This window comes from Prosopis cineraria, unplaced genomic scaffold (genome assembly GCF_029017545.1).
Source record: "Prosopis cineraria cultivar Desert tree isolate PC_DT_omini unplaced genomic scaffold, ASM2901754v1 PC6, whole genome shotgun sequence".
Taxonomy (NCBI): domain Eukaryota; kingdom Viridiplantae; phylum Streptophyta; class Magnoliopsida; order Fabales; family Fabaceae; genus Prosopis; species Prosopis cineraria.
In genome coordinates, this window is record NW_026555337.1 from 14,037,562 (window position 1) to 14,060,910 (window position 23,349).

Below are 23,349 nucleotides of genomic sequence, written 5' to 3' on the forward strand. Positions count from 1 at the left end.
TATATATTAATTTATGTTTATTTCTTTAGATTTAGATTCTCTTTTCATCTCTTAGTTCATCAAGATCAACCCAAAAAATTGATTAAATGGTAGTCAATTATAGAAATCAACATGAAGATCAGCAATATATATATATATATATATAATTTAAAAAAGTTAACATACATTCATAATTAAATAAATTCTCTAAAGTCAAAACAAAAGATTAAAAGCCTAGTTCCCCAATTGAGCTATATCCGCACCCCATCTAAGTAATTTAGAAACACAAAATCAAATTAACAACATAGTTTTAAAATCCTCAATCATAATAAAAGATCATAAGAAATTAAAAGTAGAGAAAAAAATTAAATATCAAATTTAAAACTCACTATTAATTAATCTTTCTCTCTACCTTCCCGATATGTTCTTCCACGAAATTTAAATATGTCATAGAAAATTCTTGAAGATAACTATTATTGCATCAAAAGCAGGGCGCAGATCATCCCTAAGTGAACGAACGTCAAGTGGAACATCAAGTTCAAGCATTCTTCAGTTAATTACAGATAAAGAACAAGTTCAAAACATAGAACAAAAATTAGCGCAGATGTTTTACGTCTCCGACCACTTTGAACGGCAAAGAGGTGAAAATGAAATATCTGAGAAGGAGATAGAACTTAGAAATCCACTTTGTTCAGTATGTAAAAACAAACGACCAGTTGAAGTTGGATTATGGAAGAAAGACTTCAGTTACAAAGAACTGTGCAAAGCTACTCAGGGATTCTCCCAAAAGAACTTTATATCAGAGGGTGGATTTGGAGCTGTGTACAAAGCAGACCTAAGTGGAATGAGAATTGCTGTTAAGAAACTCAATAATGAAAGTGCCCAAGGAGAGAAAGAATTCAAATCTGAAGTCAATTTACTCTGCAAAGCAACACATGACAATGTGGTTCTCCTACTAGGCTCCTGCTCTGAAGGAAAGCATAGGCTTCTTGTTTATGAATATGTTTGTGATGGCTCACTTGACCAACATATATCACGTAAGTAGTGTAATGCATCATTATGGAGATGATCAATAAATATATATATGTACATTCTCATGCTATATGCATATTGTTAATTAATAACAGCAAATTCTCTTATAATAATTTGTTGTAGGACACTCTCGATCTCCGCTTAATTGGGAAGAAAGGATCAAAGTTGCTATTGGAGTTGCGAAGGGATTACTATATTTGCATAAGAATAACATTATACACAGAGATGTGAGAGCAAACAATATCCTTATCACACATGATCGTCAAGCTCTGGTAAGAAAATGTGTGTGCAATTTTTGAGTTTATTAAAAGATAAATGAGCAAATTGCATTAGCCCCTAACCTATTAGTAGTCTAGGAGCGTTTGGGATCTCTAAACTTAATTTTTGTGCATTTTTTCCTTGAACTTTTGAAAACAGGGCATTTTGACTCCTGTCATTAATAAAAGTTAATTTTGATAAATAGTTAATTAAAAAATAACTTTAAAAATTATAAAAAAACCAAAAAATTAAAAATTAAAGATAATGACCAAGGAAATTTATTGGTCATTCTCCATAATTTGTTAAGTCATTTTCTATCATTAACTGATCAAATAACTGTCAAAATTAACTTTTATTAATGGTAGGAATTGGATTATACTATTTTAAAAAAAAACGTTGCACAATAATAAATCTAGAGCCCTAATTGCACAATAAATAAATTTAGATCCCTAAATACTCTTAAACCTAATAGTTTAGAGACCAATTTTCTCAATTACCTTTTATTAAGCATAATCTAGGTATGCTTTTTTGTTTTTAATCATCACATGATGCTAATTATATTGAAAAACATAGCAAGGTATCTATCTAATCTGTAATGACTGAATCGCATCATGGTATTGGATGAGAAAACTAAATTACCTACATTTTAAATTTTCTAATGGAATTTTTAGTTGGGAGACTTTGGATTGGCAAGAAATCAACATGAAGACTCAATACATTCGACAGAGGTTATTGCAAGTTTCGGGTATTTGGCACCTGAATATGCAGAATATGGGAAAGTTTCAGCTAAGATTGATGTATATTCTTTTGGGGTGGTTCTGCTAGAGCTCATAACTGGAATGAGAGTTACAGACAAAAGACTTAGAGGGAAAAGTCTTGTCGGATGGGTAACAATTCTAATTGCCTTGTTCTTTATTTTCTGTTTTAGGATTATGCTAGCTAGTTCTTCCAAATTAGTATAATATTACAGGATATATAATTGCTTATTGGTATTTAAACTTAGGTAAAATGACAATTTGACTTTTAAACTATAGGTCTAGGACCCCTAAATATTTAAAATTGTAGCAATCTCTCTCCTATCGTTAATTTTAACTGTTAGTTAACCTTATTAGCAAGAAAAAGACCCAAAAATAACAGAAAATAAATATTATATATTATTAAAATAAATATAATAGTTTCTTGGTATTTATTGTAATTTGGGAAACTTAATCGATATTAATTTTTTTATATAGTACTTATTTATAATTTTTGGATCATTTTCTATCATTTTGGGTTCTTTTTTATAATTTTTGAGTGAGGTCTTTTTGTAATTTTTTTAGTCAACGAATGATCAAAGTTAATGACAAGATGGGAGGTTGCCATGATTTTAAATGTTTATAGGTGAAAATGCGCCAAATTAAAAATGACTTTCGGATCCCAAATACTCCTAAACCTATAGTTTTAAGGCCAAATTATCATCTTACATAACTATGTAATGATATCTTCCAATGAGAGGAAAGACTAGTTAGGATTCATCTTATTACATATCCTTACATATGTACTACTCTAGTCCTATTTATAACATATTTTCAACATGTTTTACCATAATTAAGGAAAACTTTAAAACTTATTAACTCTATTTAAAAATTTAATAATTTCTCACCTTTGTCTCTATTAAATATACATACTTTAACAATGTATTTTTTCTCTCCAATATTTAATGGAGGTCAAATAAGAAAATTTGTAATGAAAATTTAATAAGGTAACTTATAAATAAAACAAAAAAAAATTCTCTCTTACCCTACAAATAGGACTAGAGAGAGTACATATTATATATGTTTCTTAGATTTATTTAACTTCTAATTATAACAACTTATTTAAGTTTTCTTACAGGCAAGACCGCTACTAAGAAATAGGGCATATCACGAGCTAATTGATAAAAGGATCATCGACTGTTGTGATTGTCACCAACTAGTTTGGATGGTTCAGACTGCAGAAAAATGTCTAACTAGGGATCCTCGGAAAAGATTAACTATGACTGCAGTAAGTTGGCATCCCTTGGCCTTAAGTCCTTTTACTCAATATTATATATACTCCTACACAAACAAAAGATTAGAATTTATCATCGTGATAATAGAAAATTTAATTAAGCTTAATTTACTTCAAGAAATTGTTAGAAGCTGAGTTATCCTAAAATATTTGGATTAAGGGCATGTGTCTTTCTCTAATGTCTTACACAATGCCTTTCTAACTTCATTTTTTTTTAGATCATTGACTTTTACATAAAATAAGAGACATTTTGATATTGTAAAATCCTAAAACAGTAGGATTTTATTTTTTTATGATTTTTTGAAGGAAAAAAATCAAAATTTCACTCTTTTTATTCTTCAAAAATACAAAACCTTGTTGTTTTGTGAGTTCAAGATATCAAAATGTCTCTACTTTTGTAAAAAAAAAATATGATCAAAAAAGAAAAACAAAGTTTGGAATAGTCAGGGCATTACAAAAAACATTAGATAAAGGCACATTAGAACCTACAATAATTCCAAAACAGATGCATGAACCGTTAATTACCTTGAAATATCAGCCTTGTATCCATAAAAGACGATATTAGATCCATTAAACTAAGGCACTATAGCGTTAATTCATCAAAATATACCATGTTCTATCTGTTAGTCTTACACTCTTACTGCTTAGTTATTACAATGATGAATTTGGAAAGCTTCTTAGGTTTATTATATAGGGAAAATTGTATTCAAGGACCTATGAAAAATGTTATTCATAAATAAAGATTGATAAAAAATTAGCATTCAAGAAAAAACAAGTCCATGTTCTCATGTTAACAACAATTCATTCCTTATTGATCTTTTTTTGTGAATACCATTCTTCATAGGTCTGTGGATGCGATTTGCCATATTATACAAGGAAAGAGATATGCAAGGTTTAAGGTTTATTGTGTTGCTTAGTGTGTTGTGTGTGTGTCACCAAAGATCATTGATAAATAAATATATATATATATATATATATATCTCACCAAAGATCAACATATAAGACCCTTCATTGGATCCAACTATTTTTCCCCCCGAAACTTCTCATGTTATATATATTTCTGTAACTGGATATATACAAGCAACTTCCCTTATTGGCTCATTTAACTCATCGACTTTTTGAAAATTGCATACTTTGATATCAGGACATATATATTGCTACTGGCTAGATCAGACAAAAGTAGTTTACAGAATTGTAAGGCAAGCAAAATATATAGAATATCAAGCATGATTTGGTTTTCCTTATTTCTTGATATATATTAACATCAAACTATATATAAATAGCAAGACCAAGTATTGATGCTCATGATGCTATAATAGGTGCTAAATGCTTTAAGTTTTATTGTGGAATGCAACACATGTATGTCATCAAGCTCTGATGAATCAGAAGGCGACGACGAGGAAGGTTGCCTTTGAATTAGGTAACAAGTTAGAAAGTCTGAGCACAAACATAATTTTATATTATCATGATTCACTTCAAAGGCTTCTTTAATTTATTATGATTGCATGCGGGGAAACAAAAGTATCATCTATATATAAGTTTCAAACCTCTAAAACATTATTGCATGCCTGTTTAAATTATACTGTAGTTACTAGAAACTTTCGGTTTCATCATGTGGATTTAAAATTTTCAGGTGAAGTCTCGGGTGGGGAAATAGGGAAGCAAGCTGATGAGGTTTGAGGAAGTCTGATTGTAATGCCTCAAATCATCTCTTTATTTTGAATGTGTTGTGTATTATTGATAGTCTAAGAACCCCACTTCATTTCATACTTTAATTTACTGGTTTATAAATGTTATGTATTTATTTTGACTGGGAGTGCTCGTAGAAAAAGCCATGGACCTTAGGTTGTTGCATGACTGGTATTGGTTGATGAGATGAAATGGAATTATTTATGTATGAGTTGGGTTAATTGGATATCCAATGTTTATATATGATTTAGAAACTAATTTCTGAAAATCAGGTTTAAATCTTTTCTACCATGTTAAAAGTTTTTACCAGTTTCACTTTTTATTACCATCATAGTTTTGGTTTAAAACGATTTTAAAAGTTGGCTTACACCTTAGAGTTCTGTTTATCATAAGTGAGTACGATGTTTTGGGTGTTGGATTCTTCCTCCCCCTCATCCTTAGGTTGTGATGGTGTCAATTCGTGCATTGACACCATAATCTAGACCTTGAGGTCTGGTGTCATTCTTCTTATTATCTTTCGATCTTATTCATGCTGGCTAGATCTTTTATTCTTCCGGTGCCCATACTGACTCTTGAGAAGCTTATATCACTGACCTTACAAGCTTTTGGCATCTTGCTAGCTCCACGTATGCATTGATTTGTGGGTGGATCTCTAAGTATTTTGGTTCTTAGATCATTGGCTCTTGGGAAGCTCAGATCACTAGCTCTACGAGTATGCTAATATATGGGTGAATCTCTTACGCTACTAGAACCTATGTAGTTCTCTCATAATACCCAACAATTAAAATGTTCATCTTCAATATGTCAAATTTGTGGTAGTGCTATTGCTACAAATGCACATGTCGTACCGAGCTTGTCATTTTTTGTTGGCATTATTTTTTGTTAGAGGAATTTTTCCTCGAACAGCAATGAGTTCTTAGGATCCTTTTTCACAATTTTGACAAATGTAAATTCTCGAAAATAAAGAAAATGAAGAAATAGAGATGGCGCATAATACAAGAACAGCAGAACAGAAGTATGTAGACATAGTACGGTTGGTGTTCTAAAATAAATAACAAAAATTGTAAGATAGGAAAACAAAAGATAAACACTGAGGCTGTGAGATAGTTTTACCAAATGTTATTGCTACATTGGATGCTAGAAGCTGATGCTCTCTGTGAATGGTTGTTGCTCGATCAAGAGGAACTTGACAGGACTTTTAGAAGGAGGTATTTATATATTGTTTGATGTTGAAGGTGTTGAAGAAGCTCTCAAGGGGGGTCATGCTTCCATTTTTATTGGCATATAGTGACAGTTTTCTCTTGACTCAATATTTAATTTTAAGCAATTTTATCCAAATTTTTATCATTTTTTACCATTTGCCTGAAGTGGCGCATGAGTGGCTTTTCTCTTGTTAACCTCATTCCTTCTGGAAGTATAAGGTTGGGCCTAAATAAAATTAGATATTAATCCAAATAATAATTATAATTTGCTATACTGATTTTTTTTTTACCTGAAAATTCTTTATACAGGTGATTCTTATATCTCTTTCATGATTGGAATTCATGTACATTTTATGCATGAATTCCTTTTTTTTTTTTTTGGTTCTCTATGTATGAATTCTATTTACGTTAAAGAAAATATTTTGTTTAATGCCGCTATTAATGGTTTTCATACCTTTCACACATGCTCTTTCTTCTAATAAATTTGACATTTTCATTGATTCTCTTGTCTGAGAAAAATGAACTAGAATTCATTGTCCCCTTGATTCTGCATTAACAAGGTGAAGATCATTTCTGATTGTGCATATATGCTTTCTTTATTAATTATATATTACGTAACTTTGATGCATTTTGATAGCATTAATTTTTTTACTTCCAAGGGATTCATATAATTTCCTTAATAGAAATCACTAGTTGATTTTTATCCAAAAAAAAAAAGAAAAAAGAAATCACTAGTTGATCATTCGCACACCGATCATCATGTGGAATGAATAATTTATGTCAATGAAACACGTACGTGCGTATTTATCTAACAAAATCTGCAGATATCCAATCATTAAAATCATTGTTAATGCAGAAGATATGTTTCCGAAATTAGTTCATATTGATTAATTGGAGATTTTCAATGAAACACGTAAGTAGTTATCCAAACCTACACAACGTTGAATTAGGATCATGTCCTCGTTATTTTTCTCCTTCTATGTTCCTCTTACCATCCCCACCCTTGAGTTAAAAATTCAACGGTTAAGATTTAATATGTTCTAAAATTATTATAATAAAATATAAATAAATAAATTTAAAACTGGTAAAATTATTTGACTTGAGCAGTTTACAACTCTAGGTACTAACAATAGACTATAATTATATTAAAATAAATAAATAAATTTGATTAAATCTCAACCATTGAATTTTTAATCCATGTGGACAAGAAGAGGGAAAAAAAGAATGAGGAGACAGTTCGGATCGCATAACATATATCCTTGTTAGGTCATTTCTATATAAAATCCATGGAACTTCAAACTTCTAACGAAAAACGCTTTTCATCTTCCACCTAACCCTAATAACCAACATTCTCAGTATTCTCTCGTGATAATGGGTATGCCCTCAAAGAATATCACAACAAACATCCTCATTCTTCTTCTGTTATTTCGTGTCTCGTCGTCGTCGTCGTCGTCGTCGTCGTCATCTCTAGAAGCCATCAATGGCGGCTTTAGCGTTGAACTGGTTCAGTGGCGAGGTCCCATAATGAAGATGAAGTCACCATCTTCATCATTATCAAAAATTGCTCAAGCACCTGTAAATGGGTATCTGGGTCAGCATCTCATAAAGATATCATTAGGGACACCACCAAAGGACATATATGGCATAGCAGACACAGGAAGTGACCTTATATGGACTCAATGTGTTCCCTGCAATGGCTGCTACAAACAAATCAACCCCATGTTCGATCCTCAAACCTCGTCAACTTACAAAACTGTCTCCTGCTCATCGTCTCAGTGTCTCATGCTTGACCCAGTTTCACGTGGTTGTGATCAAAAAGTGTGCAATTACACTTACGCTTATGCAGATTCATCAGAAACTCAGGGCTTTTTATCACAGGAAACACTCACCTTGCAGTCAACCAAAGGACAAGATCATCCGGTAGTGTCCTTTAACAACGTTGTTTTTGGTTGTGGACATAATGACATAGGAACTTTCAATGATCATGAGATGGGTATTGTAGGGCTAGGTGGAGGATCATTGTCTCTTATTTCTCAAATGGGTTCTTCATTTGGAATGAAGAAGATCTTTTCACAGTGTTTGGTTCCCTTTCACACTGACACAAGAATCTCAAGCAAAATGAGTTTTGGCGATGGAAGTCAAGTTTCAGGAAATAATGTTGTTTTAATGCTTTAGTGTCTAAACAAGACATTAAAACACCATACTTTGTTACACTAAATGGAATTAGTGTGGAGGGAACATTCCTTCCCTTTAATGGTAACAATTCTCAAGCCTCAAAAGGTAACATGCTTCTTGATTCAGGCACACCTCCAACTATCTTGCCTCAAGATTTTTATGACAGATTGGTTTTTGAGGTTAGGAAGCAAGTAGTTTCATTGAAACCTATTGAGGACGATCCAGAATTAGGAAACCAACTTTGTTATAGAACAAAGACTAATCTTAATGGGCCAAAATTGACGGCTCATTTTGAAGGTGGAGATATTGTGTTAAGCCCAATACATACCTTTATCCCGCCAAAAGATGGGGTTTTTGCTTCGCACTGACAAATACTAGTAGTGATGTTGGAATTTATGGTAATTTTGTGCAAGCAAATTACTTAATTGGGTTTGATCTCGAAGCTCAAGTTCTCTCTTTCAAGCCGACTGACTGTACTAAACAATAGGCTCTTGCCTTTCCTGAAAGCTCATGGATGAAAGTATTATATAGAAATTGCTTTCATTTAAGTGTTGTGTCAACATTGTGATACCTACTTTCACTTCAGGCTAAAGAGAGGAGGAGAAATTGTTGGATGGACTGCGTAAATCATGTTATCCATTGTTTGTCCAATATGATTACACCAATTCAATCAAATAATTACACGACATTATTTTTAATGACTTCATGTTTATAATAGAATGTTTATTTAATTTCTTACATTTTTTTTCCGTTATCAATAATATCAAAATCAATTTATATTTAAAATCATTTGAATGTTATGCTTTTATTAAATGGATCGTGGTGCGCATAAGAGGAAACATGTTGTCAAATTTTATGTGATATAAATAATACTATCTATATCTTGCTTGGGTATGAGTAATTGCAAGGAAATATACTTCTTTAATTTGTGAAGGATTTTGATCTATTTTATTCAAAAAGATATTTATGATTTCATTTAGGAGGGTGCGAAAACAGTTCACATTGATATTTGTCAAATATAGTCTTAGTTTTACCTCCGAAAAGTTGACAATGTATGTATGAAACAATTAAGGTTTATAAAGGGGGAAATAATTTTTTTATTCCAAAAGACGATTAAGTCAAAGCATGTACGTTTGGCCATTAATTAAATTCAATGTAAATGGTAATAAAAAGTATTATATATTCAACTTTTTCATCATAAATGTTAATTGTATTTGTTTGGCCTTTTAAGCATAAAATAATTTTTTTAACCAAAATAGTGTTTGGCGCCAATCAACCACATTCTTTGAAAAATGAGTTTACAAACAAACGAAATCTTGTTGACCAACAAAAAAAAATGAAATTTAAATAATGTAGAGAGTTGTCAAATAAGCAGTGACAAGCTTATTTATAAGAATCCGATTGCATGAAAATAAAAAAAAATAAAATTTTAAAAATCCACTTGAGAGGCTAATTTATGTGGTTAGGGGTGTGACCGTGTGATCTTAAAGGTTTAGTTTCCCCGGGAAAGACATCAATGTTGATAACTATCTAGTAACTAAAAAAAAATAGATAAATAAAATTTTAAAAAAAGCATGAAATGTATAATCTAAATTTTCTTATGTTTAAAACAAGTCTTCAATTTCCCATCATCTCAGATTATGTGTAGTGAATCGTACGGAATATTCCAACTTCTTTTTGCTCTCTGAAAGAGGTCCAATCCCTTATTTAGGGTCAATTAAAAAAAAATAAAGCATTTATTTACGAGAAAATGAAGTATCTGAATAAGAGTAATTTAAAAAAAAATTGTAGTACCAGTTAGATTAATCTTCATTGACTAATAATACTGTTGTTAATTTCTCAGAACAATGTATAGATATGAGTTATCCCACGTATATCCAACCTTTCCCATGGTTTTGACCTATGACCAGGTCATATCTTGGCTAATGATTTCTTCCTGGGGTCCCTTTATATATATATACACACACACATTCCTCAGCTTATGGTTGGCACGTGGATTATATATATATATTACCTTTTGCATTGTGGAAATATTGGTTTGGAAATTAAAATAATAATTTGATTTATGGTATGAGTTTTTTGGGTTGATGATTCATGGTTTGATGTTGGGGCATGTGGAACCTTGGGAGTTATATCTTTGGACTCGTGAAGTAATTTTCAGTGTGAGGGAAAGCATTTTGGCGTTATTTAAGGTTATTAAATTTCATTTTGTTGGGTTGGTTCAAGTGGATATTAGGTTTGTGTGAGGGCCATTTGGACTTTTCACTGTTGTCTTGGGCATAAAAAGTGCATTTTGGTTTAATATGTTCTTGATGCTTAACAAAATTGAATTAGTATGAATTATCTGTAGATTTCCTCAGTTGAATTTTATCTTTTTTCTTTAATATATATATATATATATCGAAAAATTCAGTTGAATTTTATCTAGGACTTTATTTGGAATTTTAAGAAAATTAAAAAGAGAAAAATTAGATAAAGAAACTAAATAAAAAAGACATTTTATGCCCTTGTTTGCTCTAATTTTCCCTAGAAAGAGAGGAAAGTAATAGAAAATCTTTATACTAGAGGAAAAAAAAACAGTCTTTTTCCTTTATTTTTTAAACTTTTTTTATTTTCTTTTATTTCAAACGAAGGTTTTTTCTTTTTTGTTTCTTAGGCAGTACAGTAGGTTAGTTTTTCTTTTGTTTTTTCTGATTAGGTCGTACCTAGATTTATGTGCTCTCCTTATTGCTTTTGATATTTGTGAGTGTAATTTTTTTTAATATTAATAAAATTGCCTTTTCCTGTTGGAAAACAAAGAGGTTAAATTTTGTGTAAAAACTTCAACACAGGCTTGAAACTCAAAATATGGACATTGTACTGGTATTCTTAACTTTAGATATGACTAATCCTTAATCTTTCTGCACGATTCTGTCGTAGCTTTATATTAAAAAAAAATATGGACTTTGACGTCATTTCTGGGGCAACAAGTGCTTTTTTTTATTTTATTTTGAGGTCCTCGGGCCCTTTTGCTTGGTATATCAATGTGTTTTTTTTTTTTTTTTTTGTGCTACATTTATACATCATCAATGTGGGGAAGGAAATTGAGTGTCCTTTCGAGTTGTTTCTTTAATTTTCATTTCATTATTGTTATTTTCAGGCAGCTTAAATTTATTTCAAAGATAAGGTTTTAGGATACAGTACTTGATAATTATGCACATGAAAGGTCTTCCATTTTTTGGTACTAAATAATTCATTTTAAAATACTCATCTATATTGCACAAATACCTAACAATCCCTTTCCTATCTCAAAATGGAAAAAAAAAAAAATTATGTGCTTAACATTAGTGAAAATATTTTGAATCTAATATCTTTTGGACTACGAACTAAATGTAAATCAATAAAATTTAACACACAAAATCATTAGTAATGCTTAAAACAATTACTAGTTGTATGTTAGAGACTTTATTAATCAATTTACATCGCTATAATTCAACACAATCTGCAATACATGACGCTACGAAGCTCATTTAAAAGTTTACTCAGAAATTGATAAGCCCTGCTTTTAAGTCATGAAAAAAAAAATGTTCCAAAAACATTCAATTTTATCGAGCACCAAATCTGCAAGATTACCATCAAACCTTTTTTCGTGCCCAGATAAAGAGCTCAAACAAAAAACAAAAAACAAAAAAGCCTGAGTTTGAAAGATACTTACCTAGCTGATAAGCTAAGCAAGAGAGTGCATCAAGGCCAAGAAACCTTTCGGAGAAGCCAAAGCACAAGTTGGATGCTACTGCTTCAGCTTCACTACAAAAAGGAGGGGAACAAAACAAAAAAGACATGAATGCTATTATCTCCACGAATGAATGTCTTTAAAAAGATATGAACATCACTAAAAATATAGTTTGTAGAATAAACTTTATTAATAAGAAGAAAAGATTTTACCAGCAAAAACAAAGGAAGAGAGAATTGCCACTCAAAGTAAAAAAACCTCGTAAATCAAATATGCAGAAGAGCATCCTAATCTTTGCTTTTTAGAAAGAAAAACTCCCTTAAGAAAAGCCAGGAGCAAAACACCATAGAGAAGCAAAAACAAAAAAAAAAAAAAAAACAAACAACATTATCCCACAGCATCTAAAGCGAGAGAGATCTACAGACACCCATAGAAATGTGTGCACAAATGCACCATATCATAAGAGGCAATTAATCAAGGGGTGGGCCTGCTCAATATCATCACCACATTGTCCATGAAGCATAATTTATGGATTCCATTCATTTAGTGTTTAATTTTTCAATCCCTAGTATTATATACAAAAGGAGTTTGGTTGAGTGGCTAGAAGTTATTTCAAGTGGGGAATGACACTTAATCCCAAAAGATCAAATTAATAATAGTTAGGTAGCGGAATTTTTTTCTGAAAAATGATTGCAAATTTATTCAGACAATTGCAAATATGAGAAACTTAGTTGCAAATCATTGAGAGTGACTTATAAAACTTAAATGCTTGATTTTGCAACTGTCTAAATCTATATCAGTAACTCACTTGTCACAAAATTCTTTTGGGATCTAACTGAAAATGATCTTTTGGAACCCAAGTGTGATTCTCCCTATTTCAATTCCTTATGCTTGGGACATACTACTAACTGTTAGAGCTTGTGAAATTGCAAGACTCTTTCCTTCTAATAGATTTTGTTTTCAATATAATATTCCCTTTCAGTTTCTACATCTATCGCCATAACACCCGGGAAAAAAACAGCTTACTGACCCAGTTTTGGCATTCTTGTTCCTACTAAAACAATGTAAACCTTGCCAAAACATGTTGCTTCAATGCTCCAATGTCCTAAGACATACCTAATATTCAACCAAAGACTCTCCAAACGGCTTATTCCATGAAAAGAGAGCCTGACCATGTAAGAAAAGGTAGGAAACTGAATCTGAATTATTCAAATGATATTGACAACTAAATACCAGGCTTCAAAAGAATAGATTTGATGCTAAAAAGGTCTCCCATTTCCCAACAAGCTTTTCAAGGAAAAACCCCCCATAAAAAATGAATAGAAAATGGAAGAAAGACTTGCATGAATAAACATATGAAGAATCATGGGTTCAAATTCTCCTTTCTAGAATAGTCACAACTAAAAAATAATTAGAAGTTCTTTGACCTCATGTCTCTGCCTATTCAAACGCACGACTCTGTATTTTAGTGCATAGCACACAAACCAACAAGCCACAAGTCTTCAAGCCAGTAATTACAAGTTCCATCAACCCCCAACACAAACTAATTAAAGGGAGAAAAAGTGTGAATCAACATAATTAATTACATTGCTCACAAACACATAGATTGTTAAATACAACAAAGAATACATAATTATCATGAATCTTGTATATATCATAAAAGTCGCATAACTTTATGCACCTGTTCTGAAGTTGGCAGCACAAATTGTCAAACAACTGTTACTGAGGTAGATCTTATTTCTTGAAACAAGTTATACAGCAGAAACGGACAACCTCTTAAATCTAATTGGTATATCTCAGTTATAAATCGCCAACACAATATCTTCTTCAAATTTGGAAACCGTTCACATCCATATAATATATCTAAGACGAAACTAAGATCATATTAACAGGGATCTGCTGAAGGATCCATACCTTTAATGCGGTAATGCATATGAGCTTCAAGCATTTGGTCAGAAGCTCAGAGAGATAAACCTGCAGTTCAACTGCTTACATATATATTCTGGAACTTACATAAAGCTTGAAACTTGGTTGGGGAAAACTGCAAGTCAACTGCATGTAACAATCCCCACACAAAGAAAACTGAGGCATCAATTAAATTTCACCTTGCTCTGGCTGAAATGATAGGGACAAACCTAAGACGTTACTGAAAAAGGGGGGAATAGCAAAAGGAAGAAAGGTCCAAACATGTGTCTACATTTATTTTATTACTTTGGAGATTTACCTTGTTAATAATAAACTTAAGGTGAGTCTGCCAAGCGGAGAATACCTATCAGCAATGATGTTTTAGGAATGAGCCTCTGTTTTTGTTTTTCAGTAGAATCTGTTTTCATGGGCTTACACAGAGAAAATGTGACAGGAAAAGTTCGAGGCAATGCAATTGAGGTTCTCTCACTAGAGTTCCCAAAAGCACTTCTATAACAAGGTAGAAAATTCATAGAACCAGCTATTGTTGACTTGAGGGGGAAAAAAAAGCCCTTGATAATAAAGTTGACAGTAAATCAAGGTAGTCTGAGCAATACAAAGAACTACAATTGCACCAATATGATGAATCATAGATAAACAAATATAGAATAATTTAAAAACAGCAATTTAAGAAATGCCTGCTTTCCAGATTGAAAAGTGATCTATTCTGTACAGTTAATCAGCTTCTATATCATTACCCCTCTTTCAGATGAAATTTTTCAACCATATTAAATAAATACTCAGGAAAAAGGTGTCCTAATTGTACCTGCATTAGATATATATATATATATCTTTTCTAAAAATCAATCCAGTCTCTAAATTCATCAGTAAAAACCAGTTAGTTGTCCTTCACTATCGTATAACAATGCCCTTTTCCTTCAGCAACCAAAAAGGGGGGGAAAGAAGGTGGGGTTTAACCTAAAAGTGAGATAACATCAGTTAATAGCCATGAAATTGATACTTGGAAATAAACAGTTTGTTCCACTAGTAAAATTACTAAATTGTCGGCTCATGTCTCACAGGAATATTTGTTTCCTTCCATGCATTTGATTTATCAAACTGTTATCTACTTATTAATAGTTGCCATGATCCTTGACCCTAGCAAGAAAGCAGTAGCTTAGAAGCCAAAGAAAATTATCACCTAGCTAAGTACTAGTCTATAACAAATAGCTCTTACATGATTGTCAGGTTATCTCATGAGAATAGTACTGTGCTTTCAGGCTTTTGATTTATCGAACTGACAGATAATACCATTTTGGCATGAATGAAACAGGTGCCCCAACACTTGACCTCATCACGGATAACAGTATCTCAGAAATAATAGAGAGGAAGGGTGCAGAAAGAGGAGAGGAAGGGAGAAATAGAAGAAGGGGGGAAGATGCAGAGATGAAGGAAGGAGGGAGAGGATGAGATGGTTAGCACTTAGCAAGCTAAGAGAACTTGTATCCAATGATCAATCTTAAAGCTATCCTAACCTAATTATTGATGGCTTTCCGTAAAGCCCAGGAGAAAAATCCCAATAAGATAAAACCAAACAGAGATAAATCCTAACCAGGTAAAAGCATTAAAATTACAATAAATCAAAAGCTAGTAAAATAAAATATTCTAATGTTTATCCTTAATCCCTATATTGCTCATATTACCATTTGTAATATTTTTCCCATTCTTCAATTTCTATAGCAAGCTATACAAAACATGTACTTGACTTCTCCATACATATCTCAATGCTATAGTCCCAGTCTATAATCAAATAGCTGCTCATTAGGAAAGAAAACGAGAAGGGGGGAGGGCAGAAAAGATGTAATACTTGAGTTCAGGGTTTGAAGACTCAATAATTGGCGTTAGGAATCTCTTTTCAATAGTCAGTTACATTTGTCAGATATTCATACAGAATAGAAGTCCGCAGAAGCTCAACCAAAGGTTAAAATCAAACAGATGCCGCATGGAATTAGCTCTTCACTAGCTCCAATCCATTTACAAGCATAGGATAGTTAACCTAAAATATCAGTAAACAGAACTGAAAGCTCCCTTCCCACATTGTCCAACAATTAGTTGAAGAATTTCTTTCCCCACATGGCTTGGTCTACAACAGAGACGACGTGGAACCTAGGACAAACAAACAGTAGAATTCGAAGATGTTACTAACATTGATGACTCAGCTTGTAATACCATCAGGCCACATGATAAAGAGCTATGAAACATACCAGATGCCAAGCCTTGCTCAATGGCTGCACCAGTACCTTGATTTCTTGCACTTTACGAAGAGGGGCTGGATGAGGAAAGCAGAAAATTTTCTTTTTGAGATTGTTTCTTTCTCTAGTCCTTAGATATGAACCCCAAGAAGCATTGCCTTCATTTCCAACAGCTTTTAGAAAGAAGAGAATAGGCTTTCTACAAATCGATCTAGATGGATCCCTGGCATCAAAGTCAAATTCATTCCTCTGACTTATACCATTCCAAGCTGAGTAGGTCCGTTCTGAGCGCTCCAACTCACGGGGTGAAACAACATTTGGCAGGACTTGAACAACATAACCGAGTGAGACTGAAAATGTTAGATGCCGTGCATGGTCATAACAAATAGAACGCTGCAAAAAGCTTCTGGGATCAGCTCTCATGGCCTTTGTAAAGAGTTTCAGGCTCTCCAGAGAGTTTAAGCCAGGATAGAAGGGATCAACAGCTTCAACATGATGAATTGACACAAATGGTGCAATTGGGTGAGAAGACAGAAGCCCATGGGCATCACCCCTTATATCCCACTGAAAGAAAAGAGAAAATAAAATAATAACTGTAGATTGATTATCAATATTCAATAATGAAAAAGACACAGGATAAAAAAGATTTAGTCATTAATGATAAAATAATTCCTATCAAACTTTTCATCTTTCTGAGACAGAAATTAAGAATGAAATAATAAAAATATTACAAAAGGAAAATATTTAGAAGGCAGATGGAGATTGATTTAAGAAATACCTGGTGAAAGCCATGCTCCCAGGTCAATGGAACACCAAGTTCAGTGATGCAGGCATGCAATCGATCATCACTACCATAGAGTTTGGGGTATCTTTCAATACATTCATCAAGAATCTCAGAGAGTGCCTTGGCAAGGGGGTGACTTATGGCAATCCCACCACCACCAAGGCCATGGAATGACTGAAATATGTATTTGCCGAATGGCTCTCTGAGGGGCTGCCTATGTAAATCATTTCAGAGGAATCATACTTGTTGAGAACATGAACAAGGTTATCGACATTAAAGATGGTATCATCATCACAAAGGACGAACCAGCGCACATTTGAGAGGCCAAGGCGAAAACTCTCCATAACAATGCGAGAAATTCGCAAGCCAGAAGGGTGACCCATAGGATTAGTATAGTGAAAACGTGAGATGTCCTCAGAAACCATTATTGGGGGTAGTAGATGATCTCCAGATTCTTGAGGTACTTGTTCCTCCAACCATACATGACCACACATATCATTGGGACGCCACCACAGCCTAACATATTCTTTCCGCCGTCTCCACAGTTGAGATGATCCAGCTATGCCAAATATAATATGTTTAAGTGACAAGTCTTCTTGTTCAAAGGTACTGTGATATCATGGCGAATATGGTCTCCCTTATAGCCAAATGAGAGAGGAGGAGGCAGCAAAGTATTAGAATGTTGATCAGGAACACAGATTTTCCAAGGAAGAAAATGGGGGCCACCCTCCCAATCTCTTAGGTGATGTAAGCATCGAGTGGTGGTGCTGGAGAAAATAAGGGAAAGCCAAGCAATGGTGGAGATGAATAGTGCTGCTAATGCAACTGCCCAGGTACCTGTACGGTTTTGACGTGACTGACGGCTTCTAGATTGGCTAGGAGGGAGAGAAGGCAACCGAGAATTCTTGTCTTGGTCATGATACGATGACATAATCATCTTTAGTGTTTCGGTCATCATCACCATCACTCAAATGTTCATTTTGAACTCCTAAAGGGAGGCGAAAGGGCTGAGGCTAAAAATTTATGAGAAGTTTCAAAACAGCAACAGTATTACACCACCAGACTTGTTGCACCCTGCAAATAGAAACAAAAAGGATGAGCTTATAGCAATAAATAGACAACTTTACATGGCAGGAAACAAAGAATATGTGCAGATGTATGAAAACCAAAAGCAAAGACCAGGAAAGCAACAATTTTCTTGTCAAAAGATTCACAATATACATAAATAGTTGCCTGACTAAATAAAGAATTTTGTTCATATAAGCTTGAAAACATGTTTTATTTTGGTGTGTTTGACTAGCATCACATAAAACTATCATAGGAATTTGTAATGTCTATCCCAAATTCCTAATACACTTTAAGATTCTTCATGATAGTAAAAAAGTAGTGATTGTCAAATAAAGGCACTCAAATTTTCCTCATAATCATGAACTTGCATCACTGTCAACACTCACTAAGAAATATATAAATTGGTTATGTTGAGATGAGTTAGTAGCAGTGCCTTCACTCCTCTTATAACATAAAGAAAAATGTTGACCATGATCATCTTAGTCTTGAAAGCATGACAAAAAAAGTCATTATTTGTCTCCAAAGTTTGAAGACGAAAACTGGAGGAGGGCAGGGAAGATAGAGATGCTGTGCTTATGGTAAAATGACTTCCTAGTACAAATAGTGAAACATCTTACTCCACCCACTTAGAACGCTAAACTTGCAGTGAAGTTAAAACAGTGAAAATTCCATGAGAGGCTTGTTGGCTATATAAAAAATTACAATTCAAATGCATCAGAGAAAGAAAGGGGTGCAGAGGGGCTGGGGGGGGGATGAAAACATGTAGAAGGAGAAAAACCAACATTTTTTATGTCTTCCAAGAAACTTGTGTGAATTGTAAAATTATCTCCCAATTTGTGATCCATCCAAAGGAGTGAAACTCCAACACTCAATTTTAAAATGATCCTCTTTGACATCCCCAATCCTCAGTCTCCAGCCAAAAGGAACACCTTTTACTTCAATTTGAACCAAGATAACAATAGATGAGGAACAAGTATCCCGGATACAAGTCCCCATACCCTAACCTACTGTGCCAAGCTAAAGAAACTATAAAATAATCACATGAAGCAGATTTTGGGAGCTGATGGAGAAACATACTTTGGTTTACATCTTTAGCTTATTTATAATATATTTAAAGTTGTTGATCTTAATGTAAAATACAACTATGGGGACTTCTGTAGCTTACTAAACAAAGTAGAAACACAACTAATATCATCCTAACACTTTCATACATCACCAAAACACTATTTTGCTAAGCATATAAATCCACACAGGTTTCCCCAAATTTTAAGATTTAACAGCAAATGCCTATAAACCAGAAAGAAAGTTAGTACTCATCTGGTCCTATTCATAGAGTACAGTAAAAAGAAAGTAGTTGTTTGGTTTATATATATAGGGCACCTCAATGATTATTGTGTCTATATTACCCCCCCCCCTTTACCCTTTTAACATTGTTGGGAAGGTAAAATGCTAGAGTATTTTTGTTTTATAGCACATGTATATTTAATAGGAGTAAAGTTAAAAACGTGTTGAATTTTTAGACAGAATTAATAAAGATTAAAGATTTTCCTTAGTTTCCAATGAAAATGTTAGAAGTGACTTATTAATAAGAATTGAATTGGGGAGTATTGTACACTTAAGAGATACACGGACAGTAATTGGTCAGGTACCTGAAATATGTATCTTGATCCAACCTGAAAACTGAATTGGTTTTTGGGAACCAATATTATTACTTGAAAAGATAGCCCAAAAAGTTTTATAGATAAATTTCAGGCATTATGGACAAATACTTCATAATTCTGGGCCGGACACATCAGGGAAGTGCAAAAAGTCACTGTGCTTATTGAGCTCCTTCAGTCAATCTGATGGTTGCTCAAAAAAGGTTACCAGAGGCATGTACGGCATCAATGGGGGCAACCCTGGTAAAAACACACACAGAAACCTAGAAGCATGAAAAGACAATACCTAAACTGGAACATCACAACAGGAGGTCGAATACATCCCACACAGTATATAGAATGCATAGTGACTAAGTGAAATATGAATCATCAGAAATTACCAAACAACGCCAGTGGAATTACCACAAATAATGGGACGATCAGACATGAACAGTGGCCAGAGATCTTTGCAGAAAGATACAAAATCGATTGTGACATTGTCAAAGTTACGTGGCATGGGGACTAACTCGGTCAAAGTGATTTCCATGATAAGAAGCAAAATGGGATGAGATAAATAAATATATTTTCTGGTGGAATTAGACGATGACATCCAAATTAGCCTGTCATCAGTAGGATGCACAAGCACAACCAACCAGTAGAGGAAGATAGAAAGAAATTTGGTGACTGTAAGACCTTTTCACATTTCACAACCATGGGCAGAAAACAGACGCAAAAGTCATACCTAGATCAAACTGAATGTAAGCTAAGACTATAGCGGATGACAAAGCAATTACCATGTTAGAAAATGTATGGTTCAGGAAAAGAAAAAGGTGAGTAGGAAATCATGTTCATACATGATAGCAGACTTCTAAATAAGAAATTCATTCTTGTGTTCCCACTTAATGTGTGAGGCATCTGCAATGCGTTGCAGGCTTCTCATCAATTACTTTAACCGAAAAGAAAAAGCATACAAAAACTTGGGATAGAGGATATAACCCAAATGCTAAAACCACAATTCATGGCATTTATTTTATGATCTATGTTTAATATCCAAAACCAAGACTACGAAATTTTTTTGGCAAAGAACAGTATCAGTCAGTTAAGAGTAGACAAGGCATCAAATCATTCCAATTAAATAGCATAAGATCATTTTTCACACTCATGATCAATCCAAACAAAATTTGTTTATATCCAAAAAAGAAACCAAAAAAGACTAATATAAGTTACAAAAATAAAATAATAATTAAATCACGATCTCAGAATTTAATAAAGATTAAACAGCAAGTGTACATTCTGACGAACAGGAGTATCCAGTGGACTGAGAAACCCACAAGCTTTTTTTTCTCAAGTGCAGGAAGCTGCTCATTAAGCAAGAAGCAAAAACACGAGCGGCAGTAAGCCAAAAAGAAATGCAGAAAACAAATGCCAAACTAAATCCACACACAACGATGACAAGATGTAAAAAAGGAAAGCAACCGCATCAAATAATTTCTACATTCGGAATCAAAATTTCTAAAATCATCATCACGGTTCTACAAATGCATAAATTCGAGTTCAATCCTTCAAATCTTCCTCAATTCATTCGACAAAAGTAAACAGAAATTGGGAAAAGAAAATTGAAGCAATGCCAATTAGATTCAGGAGAAGACGGTTGAATTGGAGTAAACAGAAATAGCGAAGACACGCAGAGACTAACCTTCCGGAGAATAACGGACAGTTGAACAAAACAAGAAATGATGCGACTAGAAGCGGTATGAAGGTAATGTACAGAGGAGATCGGGTGAGAGAATGGTAGTAGTGGGTAAAGTTCGTAATGTGATTGTGGAGTTAAAACGACGCGGTTTCGAAAACACATTTGAAAAGGCCAAACCAAAACTGAAATTGGAGAGGAAAGGGATGGACACTGGACACCGTATCTTAATGTGCAAGAGGGAGAAAAACGAATCCCAATACTGTTTCTCAACTGGTATCAATTTTTATCATGTAATATATCAACTAGAGGATGCCCCTGTAGGCCCAGTGGTGATGTACAGGAACAACTCAGCCTTATTGAATTTTTAAAAAAAAATGTTACTGTTGTTTTTACTGTAGAACAGACAGTAACAAAAGATTATATTTTACAAAAGAAAAGATTATTTAACATCATCATATTAATTAGTTTTATCTAAACAGTATAAAAAAAAATTTTCAAAACGGACCATGAATTAAAGTTAGGGAACTTTTAATCGTAGGATATAAGAAGTTTGGAATTTACTGTGTTTTTACTGTAGAACAGACAGTAACAAAAGATTATATTTTACAAAAGAAAAGATTATATTAACATCAATCATATTAATTAGTTTTATCTAACAAGTATAAAAAAAAATTTCAAACGGGACCATGAATTAAAGTTAGGGAACTTTTAAGCGGTAGGATATAAGAAGTTGGAATAGAAACTTGAATAAAAAAAAAACTCAAAATACGGAACTAGACTTGCCACGGGGCCTTGACATTCAAGAGAATACACGTGCTCAAGAGAAGTTTAAGAGCAGGAGAAATTTTACATGTGTTATTTACATCAGCTCATTCATTCTCTATTCAATAAAGATATAATATTTAAATAACATTAAATATAATTTAATTTCATCATTAATAATAGTAAAGATAAAAAATTAAATAAGTATTCTATTATAAAAAATAAAGTTATTAGAACTAATGACACATAAAATTGTATTTAATTGAATTGATATAATTTTATTAGATGGAGCACAGATATCATAATACATCAGGTCATGCAAGAATTTCTCTAAGAATATGTGATGGAATTTAATAAAAGGGCTGATTAACGGATAGAATAAGGTAGGGTGGATGGAATTTTATTGTTTCAGAGTCTAATTGGAAGAATGAATTATCTACTTACTAATCATTATATAAAAATTATTGTGAAATTAATAAATTTGGATTAGTTATAATATGCTTTTTCTAATTTTAGAGTAAGAAAAAAAGTGAAAGAGCAAGACAGGAAGAGGAGGATAAGTGTAATATTATAATAACATTATTATTATCAAACTCTCAGATTGAACATTACGAATTTATTATGCTTACATTTATAGTTCATAAAAATCCGTTAACTTGTTTATAAACTTGAACTAGATAAGCTTAGTTAAACTGTACGTGATTCTTTCAGTTTATCATTTTACATTTATAGCTTATAAATTGTGTCAATCTATTCATAACTCATTTAGCAAGATAAATATATACTATTTAGAAGTTGATCATAGAAACAGTATGATCCGATTCAATGAAAAATAAAATTTAAAAAACACAAAAACTAATATTAATAAAAAAAACAAAAAAATTAAAAAAAAATGAATTGCCCTATTTTGAAATTTTTGTTGAGTATAACAATCAATGAATGTAAAAGATGTAATCTGAGAAAAGATTTATATTTAAATTAAATTATTGCCATATTTTATATTTTAATTATTTAAGCATATATTTTTAAAGACTATTTATTAATAGGGTTTAAGCTCTTATGAGTCTGCATTTTTACCTCCCTATCATAAATTACTTAAACTCATTGATTAACAATTTTAAATAATATCATTATATCATATCATTTTATATGGCTTTCCAAATTGAGATGTTG

General features: G+C 32.7%; 2 protein-coding genes across 2 annotated transcripts; one reads left to right on the forward strand and one right to left on the reverse strand.

Annotated features, from left to right (window-relative positions):
- Positions 1 to 583: 583 nt before the first annotated feature.
- Positions 584 to 2,212, forward strand: LOC129313913 (proline-rich receptor-like protein kinase PERK3). Its single transcript, XM_054957305.1, has 4 exons — positions 584 to 1,016; positions 1,135 to 1,283; positions 1,941 to 2,156; positions 2,198 to 2,212. The coding sequence occupies exons 1-4, from the start codon at positions 584 to 586 to the stop codon at positions 2,210 to 2,212; spliced, it is 813 nt and encodes a 270-aa protein (XP_054813280.1).
- Positions 2,213 to 15,841: 13,629 nt separating this feature from the next.
- On the reverse strand, positions 15,842 to 21,593 carry LOC129313755 (uncharacterized). The gene is given in 6 exon segments (XM_054957121.1): positions 15,842 to 16,146; positions 16,245 to 16,796; positions 17,011 to 17,177; positions 17,180 to 17,618; positions 17,621 to 18,090; positions 21,418 to 21,593. Coding segments are annotated over 5 exon segments (1,620 nt in total). The 5' UTR covers positions 17,981 to 18,090; positions 21,418 to 21,593; the 3' UTR covers positions 15,842 to 16,044.
- Positions 21,594 to 23,349: the final 1,756 nt, after the last annotated feature.